General features: G+C 39.6%; 1 protein-coding gene across 1 annotated transcript in view; it reads right to left on the reverse strand.

The window, feature by feature from the left end:
* Nucleotides 1–10,324: 10,324 nt before the first annotated feature.
* tcf25 (TCF25 ribosome quality control complex subunit) overlaps nt 10,325–17,241 on the reverse strand; it is a 44,085-nt gene continuing 37,168 nt past the window's right edge. Inside the window, exon 18 of the mRNA XM_072279741.1 lies at nt 10,325–16,460. Within this exon, the coding sequence (XP_072135842.1) occupies nt 16,296–16,460 (165 nt within the window). The 3' untranslated portion in view covers nt 10,325–16,295. The remainder of the gene's footprint in view (nt 16,461–17,241) is intronic.

Consider the following 17,241-nt stretch of genomic DNA (forward strand, 5'->3'; position numbering starts at 1 on the left):
GCTGCTGGAAATCCAAACAAGATGCTGGAGGAACTCAGCAGGCCAGGTAGCATCTCTGGAAAAGAGTAAACAGTCGACGTTTTGGGCTGAGACCCTACATCAGGACTGATTTTAATAGCCTATTCTGTTTAGTTAGCGGGTATTGAGTTGCCATATATTATAAGTGCAGCCTCTCAGACGTTAAATTCAAGAAGCACCGTTTATCATTTTAGTAAAACATGGCAGACTCAAAAAAAGCAGGAGGCTGTAGATACGTAACAAGGTCTCGATCCAAATTCCATCCCCCCAACACCCCACAGATAAGTTCCTCCAGTAGTTTGTTTTTCACTCTACCGCTTGTATAACAGTTCTTAAATCTGCAACTGCCGATTTAAAGTGTTTATTTTAGCCATAACTGTCGCAAATCCACGGCAATATTTACTAATTCCATACGTTAGGGCGCTTTAAAGGATAGTACAAAACTGTAATACTCCACTATAATCACAGTCACGATAAAAAATACTGAAATTATCACTCCATATTCGAACATTCTTAACGAGAAACTTAAATTAATATCTCAGATTGATTTCTTTATCAGAACACGCAAAAGTTGTAAATAGTTTTAAGTTGCAGGAAGAGGGCGGTTGGGGAGAAGAGAGGATGAATCGAGAGACTTTCCTGGTCGCCACTTCTCCGCCTTCTCTGCAACTTTAATTCCTAACCTTTGAACCGTAATGGAAGTGCATTGATCTGAAACATTTCTAACATAGAAAAAAAATTGCCACGGCGGTGTGTGTATAAACAAAATATAATACTAGTTCCGATGATCCTTAAGGAGAGGTATAATCTTTCATGTGGACTAGATGCTTCAAGATACTGTAAGTCTGCACAGGGTGAATAAGGTTTGGATATTTCACTTAGCTGAGTAGCTGAGAACTGGGAGTTACAATTGTAAATTACTTAGGATTGTAATGAGAAATCCCTCCACTCAGGTGGTGGTGGAATTTTCGAATTCTCTACACTGGATGATCATTCATTAATTGTATTAAAACAGAGAACAATAGATTGGAATTGGTTTATTATTATCATATATATGGAGGTATGGTGAAAAGCTCATCTTGTACTGTTCATACAGATTAAAAATGGAAGAAGATGGTGCCAGCCAAAAATGCTACCAAGCGGGACATCCTCCAGACAGTTCACAAAACTACTTCTGTCACTTCTTTTTACAACTTTTTCTTTCAAATGTGGTTCTGGTACTGTTGGAGCCTGTGATCTACATTTTGGCGGTGTGCCTTCAGGCCAATTGGGCGATCTGGTTCTTTGCCGTCTCCAAGACTGCTTGGTGAGGTATGTGGCCTGGAGGCCAGGAAGTCTGGAGATGGGGCCTGAGCCCACAGTCGACTCCATTTCTCGGCAATCTCACTGATAAAGCATTGAGGAAGATTGAGGAGAGAGCGGAAGGCCAGTGGATGTTGACTGCCATCTACCAGCCTCTTGCCCTCTGCTCCTGGACGAAGGTCCCTGCGTCCCAAAAGTCTCTCTCTTCCTCTTGCTTGATGCTGCTGGAGGGTTGTGCTGGAGCCCTTGGGTCTTGGGCAAGGGTGTGGATTAAACTCTGTAGTTTATATTATGAAGAGTTTCTGGTCATTCCTTTTTTGTTGCTATTTCAGGCAATTTTGATTAGAGCGGTGTGCAGATAATGAACAACACAGCGTTAGGTTGAACCGAACTGAGATGAACTCATTTGATTTTGTGTTTTATATTCTTCATTTTTCACTCTTTTTTTTGCCACTTACATAATCTGGGTTTTTCTTTTGCTAGAGGGCAGTTTGATATTTTCCTCTGAACAGATTGCAGATGGAGTTCTGATGCCCATACAGATGGCCTGGAAGCGAGGTTGAATCACTTTAGGTGCTGAAAGGAGAAGTCGGGATCCAGGCCGAGGAGATTCGGTACCTATACAACTGGACTGGGTGCAAGGTTGGACCACTCTGGGCCCCAAGCTGATTTGAAAAGCTTGAGGGCAGCTGGGCGACAAAATCTGGACCCAGAGCAAGTCACTGGGCTGCATGGTCTAGGCCTGGAGCTTGGGTCCGAGTGTGAGGTAAGATATGCTGTTTAGACAATTTAAACGGTGGCCAAGATTGGAGGCGAGAGCAGATTTCATGCGCTCTCTGCGATCTTCACTCCTCTGTGCACGATGCGGAGCCTTTCATTGTTCCGCTGTTTGGTCAATTTAAACACCAGCCCAGATAGACCGAAAAGACGGTGTTGTTCAGCCGAGAGCGGATTTTGTTCATTCTCCATGATGGTCACCTCCATAGCATTGAGTCTATAAATACTGCCCTGGCTGCTGTGCTCTGTGCCGGCTGATATGATGAACTGATGAGCAAGACTTTGAGCCTGCACCGGGCTTCGGATCTGAGATCTCAATTTTGGTTTGGAATGCTGTTGTTCACTTCAAGTGTTTGCATGATTTGTATTTTTTTCCTTTCTCCTGCACATTGAGTGTTGGTCTTTTACTTTTATTTTTATTCTTGATTAGTTCTTTTGGGTTTCTTGATTTGTGGCTACCCGTGAGCAAGCAAATCTCAAGGTTGTATAATTTACACATTCTTTGATAATGAATGTACTTGAATTTTTAAGCAAACAAGGATGTGTCTGATATGTGGAATGGCTGGTGGGTAATATAGGAGAATGCTGCATTCCCTCTGCCTTTTACATTGGGTTTCTGTGTGTTCTAAATACATGGCCTCAAGGTCTAACTTAGTGCCATCCAAAATGCTCCTTTTCCATCTGGAGTAAGGTCCAAGATCCCCCACATTCTCTCTTTCCAAGGTAGTTTTGAGAATATCCTTGAATTTAATCCTGTTCACCTGGTAATTCCATTGATATACAGTGCAGTCAGACACGTGTATGTTAAATGTTCAACTTCAATTGTGATCTTTCACACTTGCACCTCATGTAATGAAACAGTATTTTAGAGCATTTTAACCAAGCGTTGGAGCCGTGTATCTTTTTTTTGTCTGTATTGTTATTTGTGTTGTAAATTCATTATGAGCCATGGTAATTTGTCACATGGGTTGGGGCATGCTGAAAGCAAATGAGTATAGTTACATATTCTTGCTTTGTCCTAATTAGATTAGAGAGAGAGTGAGGCAGATTTTTTTTTGTTGACCACATAATTCCACTAATTATTCTTATTCTGCCATTTGCTAATTTAGTTTTGTTAACTTCTAATATATATAAGATCATTCATCTTCACTGGTTTTGTAATAAAGGATTAAACACACTTTTTCAACTTGGAACTCAGCTATTTGGAAGCGCAGTATCAATTCCTGTACTCAGTCTCTCAACAGTTATGGTTTTTTTTCAATTAAAAGCTACATTTTGACAACAAAAAAAAATAGCTATACCGAATAAACACCAGCCAATGGCAAAGGATTGCCTCAGACCAGTTGGCGAAACTGGAGAAGCTTGCAGTAGGATTATCTGCCACCTTTTGCTGATTCATGCTATACATTTGTGGTTTGAACGTTTATGAATGGTCAACACTTCCTGTCCATTGTAGACCAATACTCGATTACATTGTGTTTGCCTGAGGGTTCACTGCTTTGTTTTATTGAAGTGCTGAAGTATTCTCCTGATTGCCAGTGTTTGAATTGCACACTTCGTTTGGTCTGGTTTATGCACTGATATCAGCAACCCTGAAGGTGGGGTTGACAAAAGAGAAATTATACTTCCTGCTAAAGCTTTAGTGAGTAAAATTGAAAATCTTCAAAATAAGTTTAAAACAAATGTGAACAAAATTAAAGGTTTAATACCATCATTTAAGGATCTTATGGAAAATAAGGAAAATGCCTTACAAATACAATCTCATCTTGAGGACTTGACTAATCTCTGTGAAGCTGTTGCTAAGCAACATTGCATGCTAATTTCATTATGAACAGGTAAAAATAGAATGAATGTGTTTTGAACATTGATGGCTTGAGCAGTGTTTTCCTAGAGGATGTGAAACAGTAGTTGATCCAAACATGTTACATTGAAGGTCATGTTGCTGCAACAATTGAATAGGTGCCTCAACTTCCATCAGATGATGTTTCTCAAATTCCAAGGCATGTTTTGAATATGCATACAATAGATGATCCAAAAGATGATGTGAAACCGAATGAGTGTGTCAAATGTCAGCACTCGAAGCTCTGCCGCAGGAAGAAAAATCTTCTCTACCTAATACCTCCTCTGTATGTATTAAAATAGAGGCTGATATAGCTGCATTATAGAGCAAGAGGAACAGTTACAGAAAAGGAAGTAACAGCTCAAGTTGCAGGAGGAAATTGCCACTCAGGTGGCCAAAGTTAATGCGCTAAGGGCTTCAAGTTTGGTGAGTACTAAAAGTGCTCCAGCAGGACAGTTCCACGGTGTGAGCTCCTATATTGGAAAGGCAGAAAGGAAAACAGTCAATGCCAACATTGATTCATTTGTTGCTCAAGTGTTTGACATACATGTACAAGACGGCCAAAAGGTAGTTCAGGGTGGTTACTCCCAGCCTGCACTAATGAGGCACTCTGAATCTATGTCATATCCAACAGCTCAAAGGGGACATGGGGACTTCCACTTACAGAATGGAAACACTTTTATTTCAGATGATAGAACTGAAAATAGTATTATTGATGTTATGAGGAAGCAAAATGAAATAACCTTATTGGCACAACAACGAAACATTTCATCTTCACCTAAAAGAGAGATTTAAATCTTCAATGACAATCCATTGCAGTATCATGCATTCATGAAGGATTTTGAAAATAGTGTTGAAGGCAAGACTGATAGCCATAGTAACTGCCCCCATTTCCTTGAACAGCACACTAAAGGTCACCCTGAAGAACTTGTCAGAGGTTGCCAGCATGTTGACCCTAAGCTAAGGCTATATTCAGGTACATCTTGGTAATGAACAGAAAATTGCATCTGCTGGCACGCAAAAATCTCTTTCTTGGGCACCTAAAGATGTGAAATCTCTTGGGGACTACAGTCTTTTTCTTAGAGGCAGTTGCAATGCCATGGAAGAAGTGCAGTACATGCGAGAGCTGGATATGCCTGCCAATATGTCAATTGTCGTAAAGAAATGTCCCTATATGCAGGGAGAAATGGAGAATGGTTGTGTGTGAACTGCAAGAAAGGTACAACTCTAAGATTACTTTCACTGACATTGGTGATTTTATTGGAAGGCAAGTAAAGATTGCATCAGACCCAGTGTTTGGGAATGTACAGGATGCTGCATCACCTGTAGTGAGGAAAGGTGGGAACAAAACTAAGTCACAATTTTGTTCTATGGCTAAAGGAAGCAGCTTTGTCAGTACTGTGGCCACCATGAGAGGTAAAGCTAAAATTGAATCTGGAACTAACAGAAAGGAAATGGTCTCATCAGATAAAAGAGTTTGTCTGTTCTGTGAGGGTAAACAAACATTGGAATTGTGCTCTCAGCTGAAGGAAAGGGGGCATAGTGATAATTCCAGTACAAGTGAAGTCTAAGAAGGGTAAACAAGACAGTGGGCCTCATGAACAAGCTCAACCTCACACGAAAAAAGGACATGCATTCTGTTATGCACCATGGGTCAAGAGAAGGTTCTGTGTAGAATTGGAACTACCCAACGTCTATATGCAGGAAAGTATGCTAGTCCATGGAGGAAACATTCCATGACAGAGGGATCTCCAGAGATGGTCTCACCTGAGACATGTCCATTTACGAGGGATTGATCCAGGAAGTGAGCTGCTGCTAGGAGCAAATGTGCCTAAAGCATTGGAGCTACTGCTAGTGATTTACACTGTTAATGACGGACCCAATGCAATTAGAACAATGTAGAGTTGGACTGTGAATGGACCACTGAAGAGAGAGAATGGTGATGGGAGAGACCGTGCACAGCCTGAGCTGACAGTTGATGGGATCTCAGTTTTGAACTTACATGAGCTCAGGCAGCAGCAGTTCAAGGCAGACTTTCCTGAATGCAGTCAGGCTGAATAGGTTTGTCAAGAGAAAAACACAAGTTCATGGAGCTGGCTACGAATTCTGCAAATTGGTGGATAGCCACTACCTTTGAGAAAGGAGCTTAACATGCCAAAGAACAGGAAGACTGCAGAGAGCATGCTCTAAATCTAAGAATGAAATCTAAGAAGGACTTTTCATTTCACACTGACCACACAGAGCTTTCATGTAGGATGTCATCTCCAAAGGTTATGCCGAAGGAATGCCAGCAGAGGACCTGGAATGCAGTGATGGGAAAACCTGGTACATTCCACATCATGGTATTTACCACCACCAGAAAGGGGAAACTTTATGCTGTCTTTGACTGTGGAGCAACATTTCCGGGACTATCACTTAATGCTCAGCTTTTACAGGGACCGGATCTTACTAGCTCATCGACTGGAGTCATTACCACATTCAGAAAAGAACCAGTGGTGGCCATGGTGGATATTGAATCAATGTTTCATGCAGGTTAAAGTACCAGCAGAAAATGCAAATCTGCTGAGGACCTGATGGTCACCTCAGCCAAGATATGGTGGCCTTCAGAATGGTGGTACATCTCTTTGGAGCAATTTCATCACCGAGCTGTGCCAACTTCACTCTTAGGGAATGCACAGAAGACAAGAAAGAACAGTTCAGCTGTGAGATGGTAGATAAGGTTTTGCATTGTTTCTCTGTTGATGACTGCTTTGTGCCAGTGTCTTCTGAGAGAGAAGTGGTGTCTATCATGACCTTGCATCCATTTGTGCTAAACGTGGCTTTCAACTCACAAACCTACGGTGTAAGCAGAGCTTCAGAAATTCTTAAGGTCTCACAGGCATCTCAATGGAAGCATGTAAACATTTCAAGCAACCCAGCAGGTTTAGCCTCTAGAGGGTTGAAGGTGGAAACATTCCTAAACAATGAGACATGGGTGTCAGGGCCTCAGTATCTTCTTCAGCCTGAAAGGGAATGCACAGTGAATCCCAACTGTTCTGGAGAACTCCTTGTACATGTTCTAAAAGTCAAGAGAAGTATTACAATGAATACCATGTAGACTGAAGTGATGGATATTGTAACACATATAATCCATCACTTCTCATCTTGAACCCGTTTGAAGAAGACAGTGGCCTGGATTCTTAGATTTAAAAACCTGCTTGTTTCTTAGTTCGAAGAGGAAGTAGTTACATCCCTCTTGCTCAGTCTCACTTGGCTGAAGAACAAGGGTATTCTTTGGAGAAAGAAGGGTTTCGGCCCAAAACGTCGACGGTACCTCTTCCTATAGATGCTGCCTGGCCTGCTGCGTTCCACCAGAATTTTGTGTGTGTTGCTTGAATTTACAGCATCTGCAGATTTCCTCGTGTTTGCAGAATCTTAAGAAAGAGGGTTCCTCCCACATTCCTCTGTGAGATAAAGGCTATTATTAATGGTCGTCCAATTGCGAAAGCATCCTTTGATCCCAATAATTTGGGAGCACTAACACCAAACCATCTGTTGCTCCCAAAGACCTCACCATCCTTACAAGCAGAAGAATCTCAAAAGGAATACATTTACGCTCATCGTAGATGGAAGCAGGTCCAATACATGTCAAACTTGTTTTGGAAATGGTGAGTCAAGGAGTACTTACCATAGATACAGGAATGTCAGAAATGGTCAGTATAAAAATGCAATTTCTTCCTAGGAGACATTGTGCTTATAGTTGACAACACAGTACCTCAAAGTACAGGGGTCGTCGGAAGAATCATCCAAGTCTTTGCAGTCAGAAGAGGTTTTGTGGGGAAGGGACACATCAAGATCAAGACCAGCTTTCTGGACAGACCTATAACCAAGATCTTTCTTCTACAGGAAGCAGAGGTTTGAAGAACTACAGCTCTAGAAACTTCATGTCTTTGACTTGACTTACTTACTTACTTACATGAAGCAACACCAATGCAGTCGTCATAGCAGAGGAAGAGTTGAGGAGTATTACTGGGGAAGGCTTGGAATATGGACTGTTCTACATAGCTAATGAAGAGGCAGGCATAGAGGTGGTAAAGATCACTCTGTACTGAACTAAGTGCTGGTAACCTCCGGCCTAGATGACTATGGCATGACGACTGGTAGAAGGAGGAAGACATTTGCAAAAATGTTACCTATTTTAGTAGTAAGTAGTGTAATTATAGTTTAATAGCAAGGGCCTGGGATGTAGGAGCCATGTACGGTATCTATTTTCTATCCGTCTCTATTGTATTTTGTGTTGCACATAAATTATGGATCATGGTAATCTGTGACATGGGTCAGGGCATGGTAGAAGCAAATGAATATAGTTACGTATTCATGCTTTGTCCTGGTCAGTTAGTTTAGTTTAATTGAGAGGGAGTGACCCGGGGATGATACATTTTTGTTGTCTGCTTAATTATACTAATTTGAATGCCAATTACTCTTATTCCGCTACATTGCTGATTTAGTTTTGAAAAAGGAACTAGTGTTTTCCTGGTGTATACGACAAATAAACTCTTCCTCTGGCTTCCAACCGGGTACAAGTATCGACTGTAACTGACATTTCAATGGCAAACATGGCAGGGATTGTCATCAAAACGTCGTTTAAAATCAATACCTGTACCCAGCTGGAGACTGAGGAGAGTTTATTCATAATTTAGATTTGTTAATTTCTAATATCTCAACATCTAATTCTGCTCAAATGATTTTTGTCTGTCCTAATAACTCGCCTCCATAAGTATAATCTAATTATCTGTTTGTGCTAATAAATCTCAATCTATCACTTTAAATTATATGGATTAAAACTCTTGTAAACTACATGAGTAATTGAAATTGAAATTAATCTGAAGGCCATCCTGTATTCTTTTCAAAACATGCTAATATATCCACCATTACATTTCCAAGCTTGGCTGCAAAAGGAGAAGGGGCTAGCACCCCACCTTGCAAAAAACCCAGAGCTGCAGAAATGTTGTAAGAAACTCCAAAGACCCCATTCTTGGGAGAGAAACAATCTGTCGACAGCTAATGTGCTTAAAGGGGTGATGGGTTTCAGAATAAAATACCCACCATTGAAGCTCCAAAAGGTGTTCTAATTAAGATTTACTAAAAGTAGTGGATACAGCCCAGCCTATCACAGTTAAAGCCCTCTCCACCATTGAGCACATCTACATGAAACATTATTGCAGGAAAGCAGCATCCATCATCAGGGACCCCCACCACCCAGGCCATGCTCCCTTCTCACTGCTGCATCAGGAAGAATGTACAGGAGGTTCAGGACTCGCACCACCACATTCAGGAATAGTTATTACCCTTCAATCATCAGGTTCTTGAATCAAAGGGAGATAACTTCATCAACTTCACTGTACTGTATCATTAAAACGTTCCCATAACCCATGGACCCGCTTTCAAGGACTCTTCATCCTTCCGGTTTAAGATGGTGCTGCTGAAGGCAAGCAACAACTTACTGGTGGTTAACAAAACAAGAAATATAACTAAATACTTATGATAAACAAATCAGCGCAAATGATGGGGGAACAAGTGAATGCGTGGGTGAGGAGAGGGTCGAAGTGTGCGGGAGTGAAGCAAAGGTGGGGTGAGTTAGAGGAGGTCAGAGTGAGGTCGTAGCATATTTGGAACAAAAAGTCAGTGCGAGTGGAGAGGAGAAGTCAGGGTGAGGGTGAAGCATATTAGGAACAAAGTTGGGGCAAGTGGAGAGGTGGAAAGTTGGAGCAGTAAAGAGGCAGATTCAGTGCCCATCTACCTAAACAGAGAGCGAAGTTTGATTGATTTCGGCAGCGGGTCGATTTGGAAAGGCTGTGTATGAATTGAAAAGTGGTGGCAGGGCCCAGGCCCAGAGTGTAATGAAACAGCAGGGCTTGGGTCCTAGAACAAGGAACGACCCGATGTTTGGACGATTTAAACAACACCAGGCCAGCTGGACTGAAAAGGCAAGGTGTTGGGACCAGAGGCACGGGTCGGGCTGGTTCTGTTCACTGCTCCACGACATTTACTCCGCTCTGGGCTTTGTGTCTGCAGGCTCTGCTATGTGCTGACCTGAGGCCAAGGCTGTGGCCGGTTCTGGGCTTTGTGTCTGAGGTCTCACTTCTGACCTGAATGATATTTGCTTATTTTTATTGTTTACATGATTTTTTTTTCCCCTCTTTCTCTCTGCACATTGGGTATTTATCAGTTTTTTTAAACTGGGTTCTTTTGGGTTTCTTGTTCTGTGGCTGCCTGCAAGGAAACACGTCGCAAGGTTGTACAATGTAAAAATACCTTGGTAATAAATGTACTTTGAGCTTCCATGTTCTCGATATTTATTGCTTTATTTATTAAAATTTCCTTTTTGTATTTGCACAGTTTGTCTTTTGCACATTGGTTAAATGCCCAAGCTGGTTTGGTCTTTCATTGATTCTGTTATGACTATTATTCTATTATGGATTTACTGGTTATGCCTGCAAGAAAATGAATCTCAGGGTTTTATATGGTGACATATATGTACTTGGTTAATAAATTGAATTTGAACTTTGAACTTTACTTTGTTTACTACAAGCAGCAAAAGAAGTTTTATTTTATACTGATCTGTCCTGTAAATACAAGCTTGAACTTTATTTGCTTTAATTACCAACAGGGACTCGTGCACTAAAACATCAAGATTTCTTATCATTCACCTTAATTCTTTGCCCTTGAGTATTTGTATACTTAGCATTCAACCTGTTTACATGAATGACATTAATCTTCAATTAATGTTTATTTTTCAACATTGGCTACAATCCTTTAACACCTATTATTAGTTTTAGAACTCATGTTCTCCAATGTGCTGTCAGAATTAAAAGACCCTTCAAGACATAGAACGTTGATAAGCAGCACAAACCTTGGTGCCAATTTTTGTTGGATAATACATTATTTATTCCCAGACAAAAAATAAAACACACACACACACAAATGCTGGTGGAACTCAGCAGGTCAGACAGTATCTATGGAGAGGAATACACAAATGACGTTTTGAGCTGAGACACCTTTGTCAGGACTGGAAAGGAAGGGGAAGAAGGCAGAATAAGAAGGTGGGGGAGACAGGAAGGAGTACAAACTGGCAGGTGATAGGTGAAGCCAGGTTAAGAAGTGGGGTGGGTAGGGGAGGGAGGCTGGAGTGGGAAGCTGTGAGGTGATAGGTGAAAAGGGTAAAGAGCTAAAGAAGAAATCTGACTTGAGAGGAGAATGGACCACTGGAGAAAGGGAAGGAAGAGGGGCACCAGAGAGGTGATAGGCAGGTAAAGAGAATGGGGTAAGAAGGGAGTCAGAATAAGAAATGAAGCAAGAGAGAAGAGGAAGGAGGTAGAAATTACCAGAGATTTGAGAAACTGATGTTCATGCTGTTATTCATCTCCATAGATGCTGCTGATCTATTAAGTTCCTGCAGCATTTTTGTGTCTGTTACTCTGGATCATCAGCATCTGCAGAATCTTGTGTTCATGATTAGCAAATCCACTAATAACCACTTTGACTATAAACCATCAGCCCATTTACAATCTATTGTAGTATATTACCCTTACATCCAGGGGATTTTGTTTTGTAGAAAATCTTCCTAAACTTTGTGAAATGGAAATAGATGGGTGCAACAGATGTTGTGATATGGTTGGCCTGAAAAGCACTTTTTTCCGTGCTGGACAACTCTGTGACTCAGATAATTTATAAATTAACTTACCAGATTTCTCTCATTCACTATCTTTACAAAAGCAAATTAGAAAACTCCAATATTCTTTACTGGAAATCATTACAGTTGTTCCCAAGTATTGCCTTGTCTAACCGATTAAACAACAGATCCCTAAATTTCCTCAAGCATCTTAGCTTTTATTCATACCAAGCCCAGGGGAATAACATTCTCCTTGCAATCCAGGCATGGTTTGGTATTAAAATACAAACAGAGAGAACAGATGACACAAGTTCCAAGTACATTTAGTACAAATCTGGTCTATATCCGTCTTTAAATTTTGTAATCAGCACTAAAGTGTTGCTGCTTACAACTGACCTCAAAAACAAACATACTAGAAAGATCAAGAGATAAATAATACCAGTAGAAATAGGGAGTTTTTTTCAAAGACAGGACCAGACCCAAGGGGTCCAAGGTCTAAGGTACCCTTACATGCATACTTGGTAAACTCAAGAAGTATACTCAACAGGTTGGTTGAGTCACAGTGCAATTAACCATTTGGGATTACTACAGCACTGCATCTATTTATAGATCTGCAATACACATTCAACAGGCAAAAATTTCTAAGAATTTTAGCAATTTGATTTTATGACAATAACACAAAGAATAATTTTATTTCAAGTGATGTGCAAAATGAGTGAAAACTATTTAAAAATTTATGTACAAGGGCAGAGCAATTGTAGGCTGAACAGCAGAAATAATCTGAAAATTTTGTACATAATTCTGATAATGAGCATAGACATTAAAATAATTTATTCTGCTGTATTTTAATTAATACATACCACTTAGTTTCATATTGTAGAAATGCCATGTAAAATATTATTTAAATGAGTAAGGAGTGGAGATATAGTTCGGTAAATTATTTTTCTAGGTTTATGCATAGAAAATCAGTGTATGATGTATGGTAACTTTTTTTGAACTATTCTCCAATAAGAGTCATACAAAGAGAAACCCCATGGCTCCCAATTGCTGAGAGAATATTATGGTAGCAATTAAAATAAAAAGGAATTAGTTCTCAATATTCCTTGATACAAGATATTCAGGAAATACAAGAGAGAAAGGAGAGGCAGTGAAAGTACTTTTTTAGGGAAATTGACCAAGTGAAATGGAGCAAATGTCTGTAGGGAATACCCTGAAAACATGATCATAATACAATGTTTAAGACAGCTATAGAAGAGGATACAGATCATGCCAAGATATCTATATATAAAAAATTAAATTAGAGAAAGGCCTGTTTGAATATAAGACATAGGAGCAGAATTAGGCCATTCGGCCCTTCGACTCTGCTTCATCATTCAATCATAGCTGATTCTTTTTTACCCCCCAACCCCATTCCCTGTCCTTCTCCCCGTAACCTTTAACGCCGTACCCAATCAAGAACCTATCAATCTCTGCCTTAAATGCACCCAACAACCTGGCTTCCACAGCTGCATGTGGCAACAGATTCCACAAATTCACCACCCTCTAGCTGAAGAAATTTCTCCGCATCCGTTTTATATGGATGCCCCTCTATCTTCAGGCTGTGCCCGCTTGTCCTAGACTCCTCCACCATGGAAAGCACCCTTTCCACATCTACTCTGTCTAGGCCTTTCAACGTTCAAAAGGTTTCAAAGAGATCCTCCCTCATCCTTCTAAATTCCAGTGAGTACAAATCCACAGCCATTACACTTTCATTCCCAGAATCATCCTTAAGAATAACCTCTGGACCCTCTCCACTGCCAGCACATCTTTTCTTAGATGAGGAGCCCAAAACTGTATACAATACTCAAGGTGAGGCCTCACCAGTGCCTTATAAAGCCTCAGCATCACATCCCTGCTCTTGTACTCAAGACCTCTTAATATTACATTTTCCTTCCTCACCACTGCCTCAACCTGCAAGTCAACCTTTAGGAGGACTACCAAGTCCCTTTATATCTCAGGTTTTTGGATTTTCTGCCCAGTTAGAAAATAGTCAGCACATTTATTTCTATTACCAAAGTGCATCACCATGCATTTTAAAACTTTGTATTTCATTTGCCACTTCCTTGCCCATTCCCCTAATCTGTCTAGGTCCTTCTGCAGCCTTCCTGTTTCCTCAACACTACCTGCCCCTCCACAAATCTTCATATCATCCGCAAACTTGGCAACAAAGCCATCTATTGATTCATCTAAATCACTGATATACAACATACTGAGAACAAGACTGGCACAGGAAAGTTGGAATTGAACTTGCCAAATACAACTGTCAATTGCAAGTCTTTGAAGATGGAGAGCTTTCAGATAAGGTCTGAGTGTATCCGTTCAAGGTAGCAATGAAGGGACATTAAAAATGTCTGGTCCCTGGATGATCAAAATGATTGAGAATAAAATCCAGCAAGATAAAAGAAGTCAAATGACAAATGTTAAGTTGTTAACATTAGTGAAAACTAGATTGTTTACGCACAGTTCTGATAAGCGAAATAAGGAAATAAAGACCAAGAGAAAGCATGAGAAGAAACCTACAGCAAAGAAAATAAGGGAATTTAAAAATATTTCATAGGCATGTGAACAGGAAAAGAAAGGCTGCAAGAAGTATAGCAAAGGCAATCAGAGACTACGAAGTAGAGTATAGATTATTAATCAGGAAGAGAGAACAATTTAGATATCCTGCATCAGTTTTTGCCAAGGAAGAAAATGCTTCTGAAGTCTCACCAAAATAAGATGCAGTTAGGATTATGGATGGGCTAAAAATTCATAAAGAGAAGGTACACAAAAGGTTAGCTATATTAGAATGATGCATTCTGTGTTCTTGAGTATGTTCCAGAAGTACTGAATATTATCATCCTAGCACTTACAGATACCGGGATGGTAGTCAAAGTCTGGTAAGTAGAAAATGTTACACGGTTGTTCAAAAGACAGTACAATAATAAACCCAGTAAATGCATACCAGCCAATTTGACTTTGGTGGTGAAGTTTGTCTTGAAACAATCATGAAGAGAATTAGCAGTCACTTAGTGAAATATGGATTAATTAGAGAAAGCCCACACTGGTTTGGTCACAACTGGATTAATGAGATACTGTGGGTCAGTATTCTAAGTGTGCATTGTAAATTGTTTCTGTAAGTAAAAATCTGGGGATTTGATGGGAATGCGGGGGGGGTGGAGGGTGGGATTAGTGTAGGTGTGCAAGTCTATGACATTATACCTTAAGATATTATTAGTTCACTGTGTTTTGCAAATTACACTGCAGAAGGTTACAAGATAGCAGACCTGAGGGGTAGCAGGAAATTATCAATGGCTACTTTAATTCTGTATTGAATTGTGCATGTACTCTAGAAATTGCTATCAGAATTTCTCCATTATGATATATAATGTAGAAAATCTAACCGCCAAAATGCTTTCTTTTAATGTTAACAATGTTGCACACATTATTATATTTTTGTCAGTTGAATATTACTCTTTTTGTTTCGGGAATAGAAAATAAGTTTCATGAATACATACAAAAACCTACACGTCTCTTGTGCATTTCAATTTAGTAGCATTCAAATACTTTAGGAACGATGATACAATACATTGTGTGATGCTAAAGCAACTAGTGTGTTGCAAGCTAAAATGAACATGAAAGCCAAGTCAAAAATTTGAATGTCTCCTCTTATTCAGATTTTCATTTCCAAAAATTATTTCAATTTTGAAATATCCAAAATAGTTTTACTGTTTTCCAATTTGGAATAGCTGTTTATATATAGTAAATATGGTACAGAATGTAAATTATTCTTCACTTTTTCAGCAGAGTGGTCAGTTAAAGCTATCTATGCTTACAATTTTTTTCTGGTAATGTGAATATAATATTTAAAATTGTGTATTTGAAATGCAATTTGAATTATAGTGTCTATTTTATAAAATCAGTAGGTTGAATTTGTGAAAGCAAGAGGCCTCAAATATAGTTGTTAACTTCTAATTTTCCTGGTCTTGCATCAATAGATTCAGCTCCTTAAATGTATTCTTCCATCACGTTTACATCACAAGCTCCAATAAAGCCCCACATACCATCAGTTCACGTTCATTCTTCAAACTTACTGAAATATCTGTAGTTCGGCTTCTTCCTAAATCTTCCAAATGGAGGTAACAACACTACATTTGCAGTAAATGGTAGTGTTTAAATATATACCTAGGCAAATCAGACAGTTATTTCCTTCTGCAAATCCAAGCTACGAACTCTTATATTAACTGCATTCTTTTTCATTTTACAGCACTGCTGTAAATTTTAGACAATTTGCTTAATTACTTATTTCCATGTGCATTATAGGACTGCAATTAGTACAGAAAATCAACTGTTCTTATCAGCTGAAATTTTAGGCAGTATCATGAACTCTCCTCAATGAAGATGATCTTAAAAACCCTGATTACTTACTAAAATCTTTTCAAATTAAAAGTCTAATTTTCTCAATTTTTAAAAAGAGTTGCTATGTATTTTTTTCTCTTCTCTGAAATTTATTGAAACTGAACAGTGTTAGCACTGAAAAGTACTATCAATAATATTCGTAAAACTAAATATATTTGCTTCATCTTTTAATGTCTATATCAATGGTGATGAATCTTTGTTAGCAGTCATAGAGTGTGCTATTGTTACCATTGTAGGTTAAAGTTCACTGAAGATTTAATACATGGAATTTCAGTCCCATTCTCCATCACCATCTTGATGTTCCTCCTGCGGTGGTTCCTGAAATCGGATATTTGCCAACAAATCTCTCATTGCAGCCATAAGACGATTTACTCCCTGATTCAGTTCATGTTGGACTTCCGCACCCTCACCTTCCACTTGCTGTCTTCGGTCCTCCTGAAAAATTCACACATCAATGCTTAACAGAATAAAATGAAATAACAACAGTCGTAAAAGCTTGGTAACAGAATGCAACTTCAGTTCAGTCTACAGTAAATGCTTGCAATTTTTTTCTGAACCTGATCATGCTTCGAAGCTGACAAAACATTTTGCGGTATTTCTGCTTTCTGTTGTCAAACAGCAAAGTCAAAACTTTTGAGCCCTGAGAGAATTTAATATGTTTGCCCCAGACTTAAAGCCATGTGATTAAGTATTAGTGATTCCAGATAAATTTTCGTGAAATAAAATATAGACACCATTTCACAGCATCAAGCACTCTATTACAGAGGTCCCCAACCTTTTTGCACCGTGGACCACTTTAATATTGACAATATTCTTGCGGACCGGCCAACTGGGGCGGTGGGGGGGGGGGGGGGGAGAGGGTGTTCAAGTAGCGGTAAACTCACCTCAACATGTCTTTTACAGTTAGGGTTGCCAACTTTCTCTCTCCAAAATAAGGGACAAAATTAGCAGTCAAATCCCGGGACACTTTACCCCCAAAAGACCACCACGACCATGAAGCTTTGCGTGGGCACCTGCGTGCGCATGCGTGACGTACGTATATGTGACGTGCGCATGAGCGTACGTGCCAATTTTTTTTCCACAAATTGGTTTTGGCTTAATCTTCCCGACAATACTGTACATACATTATTTCTACTTTATATAGGCTGTGTATTTACCATATCATTCCTGCTTTTACTATATTTTAGTGTTATTTTTGGTTTTGTGTGTTATTTGG

This window comes from Mobula birostris, chromosome 15 (genome assembly GCF_030028105.1).
Source record: "Mobula birostris isolate sMobBir1 chromosome 15, sMobBir1.hap1, whole genome shotgun sequence".
In the NCBI taxonomy this organism is placed as follows: domain Eukaryota; kingdom Metazoa; phylum Chordata; class Chondrichthyes; order Myliobatiformes; family Myliobatidae; genus Mobula; species Mobula birostris.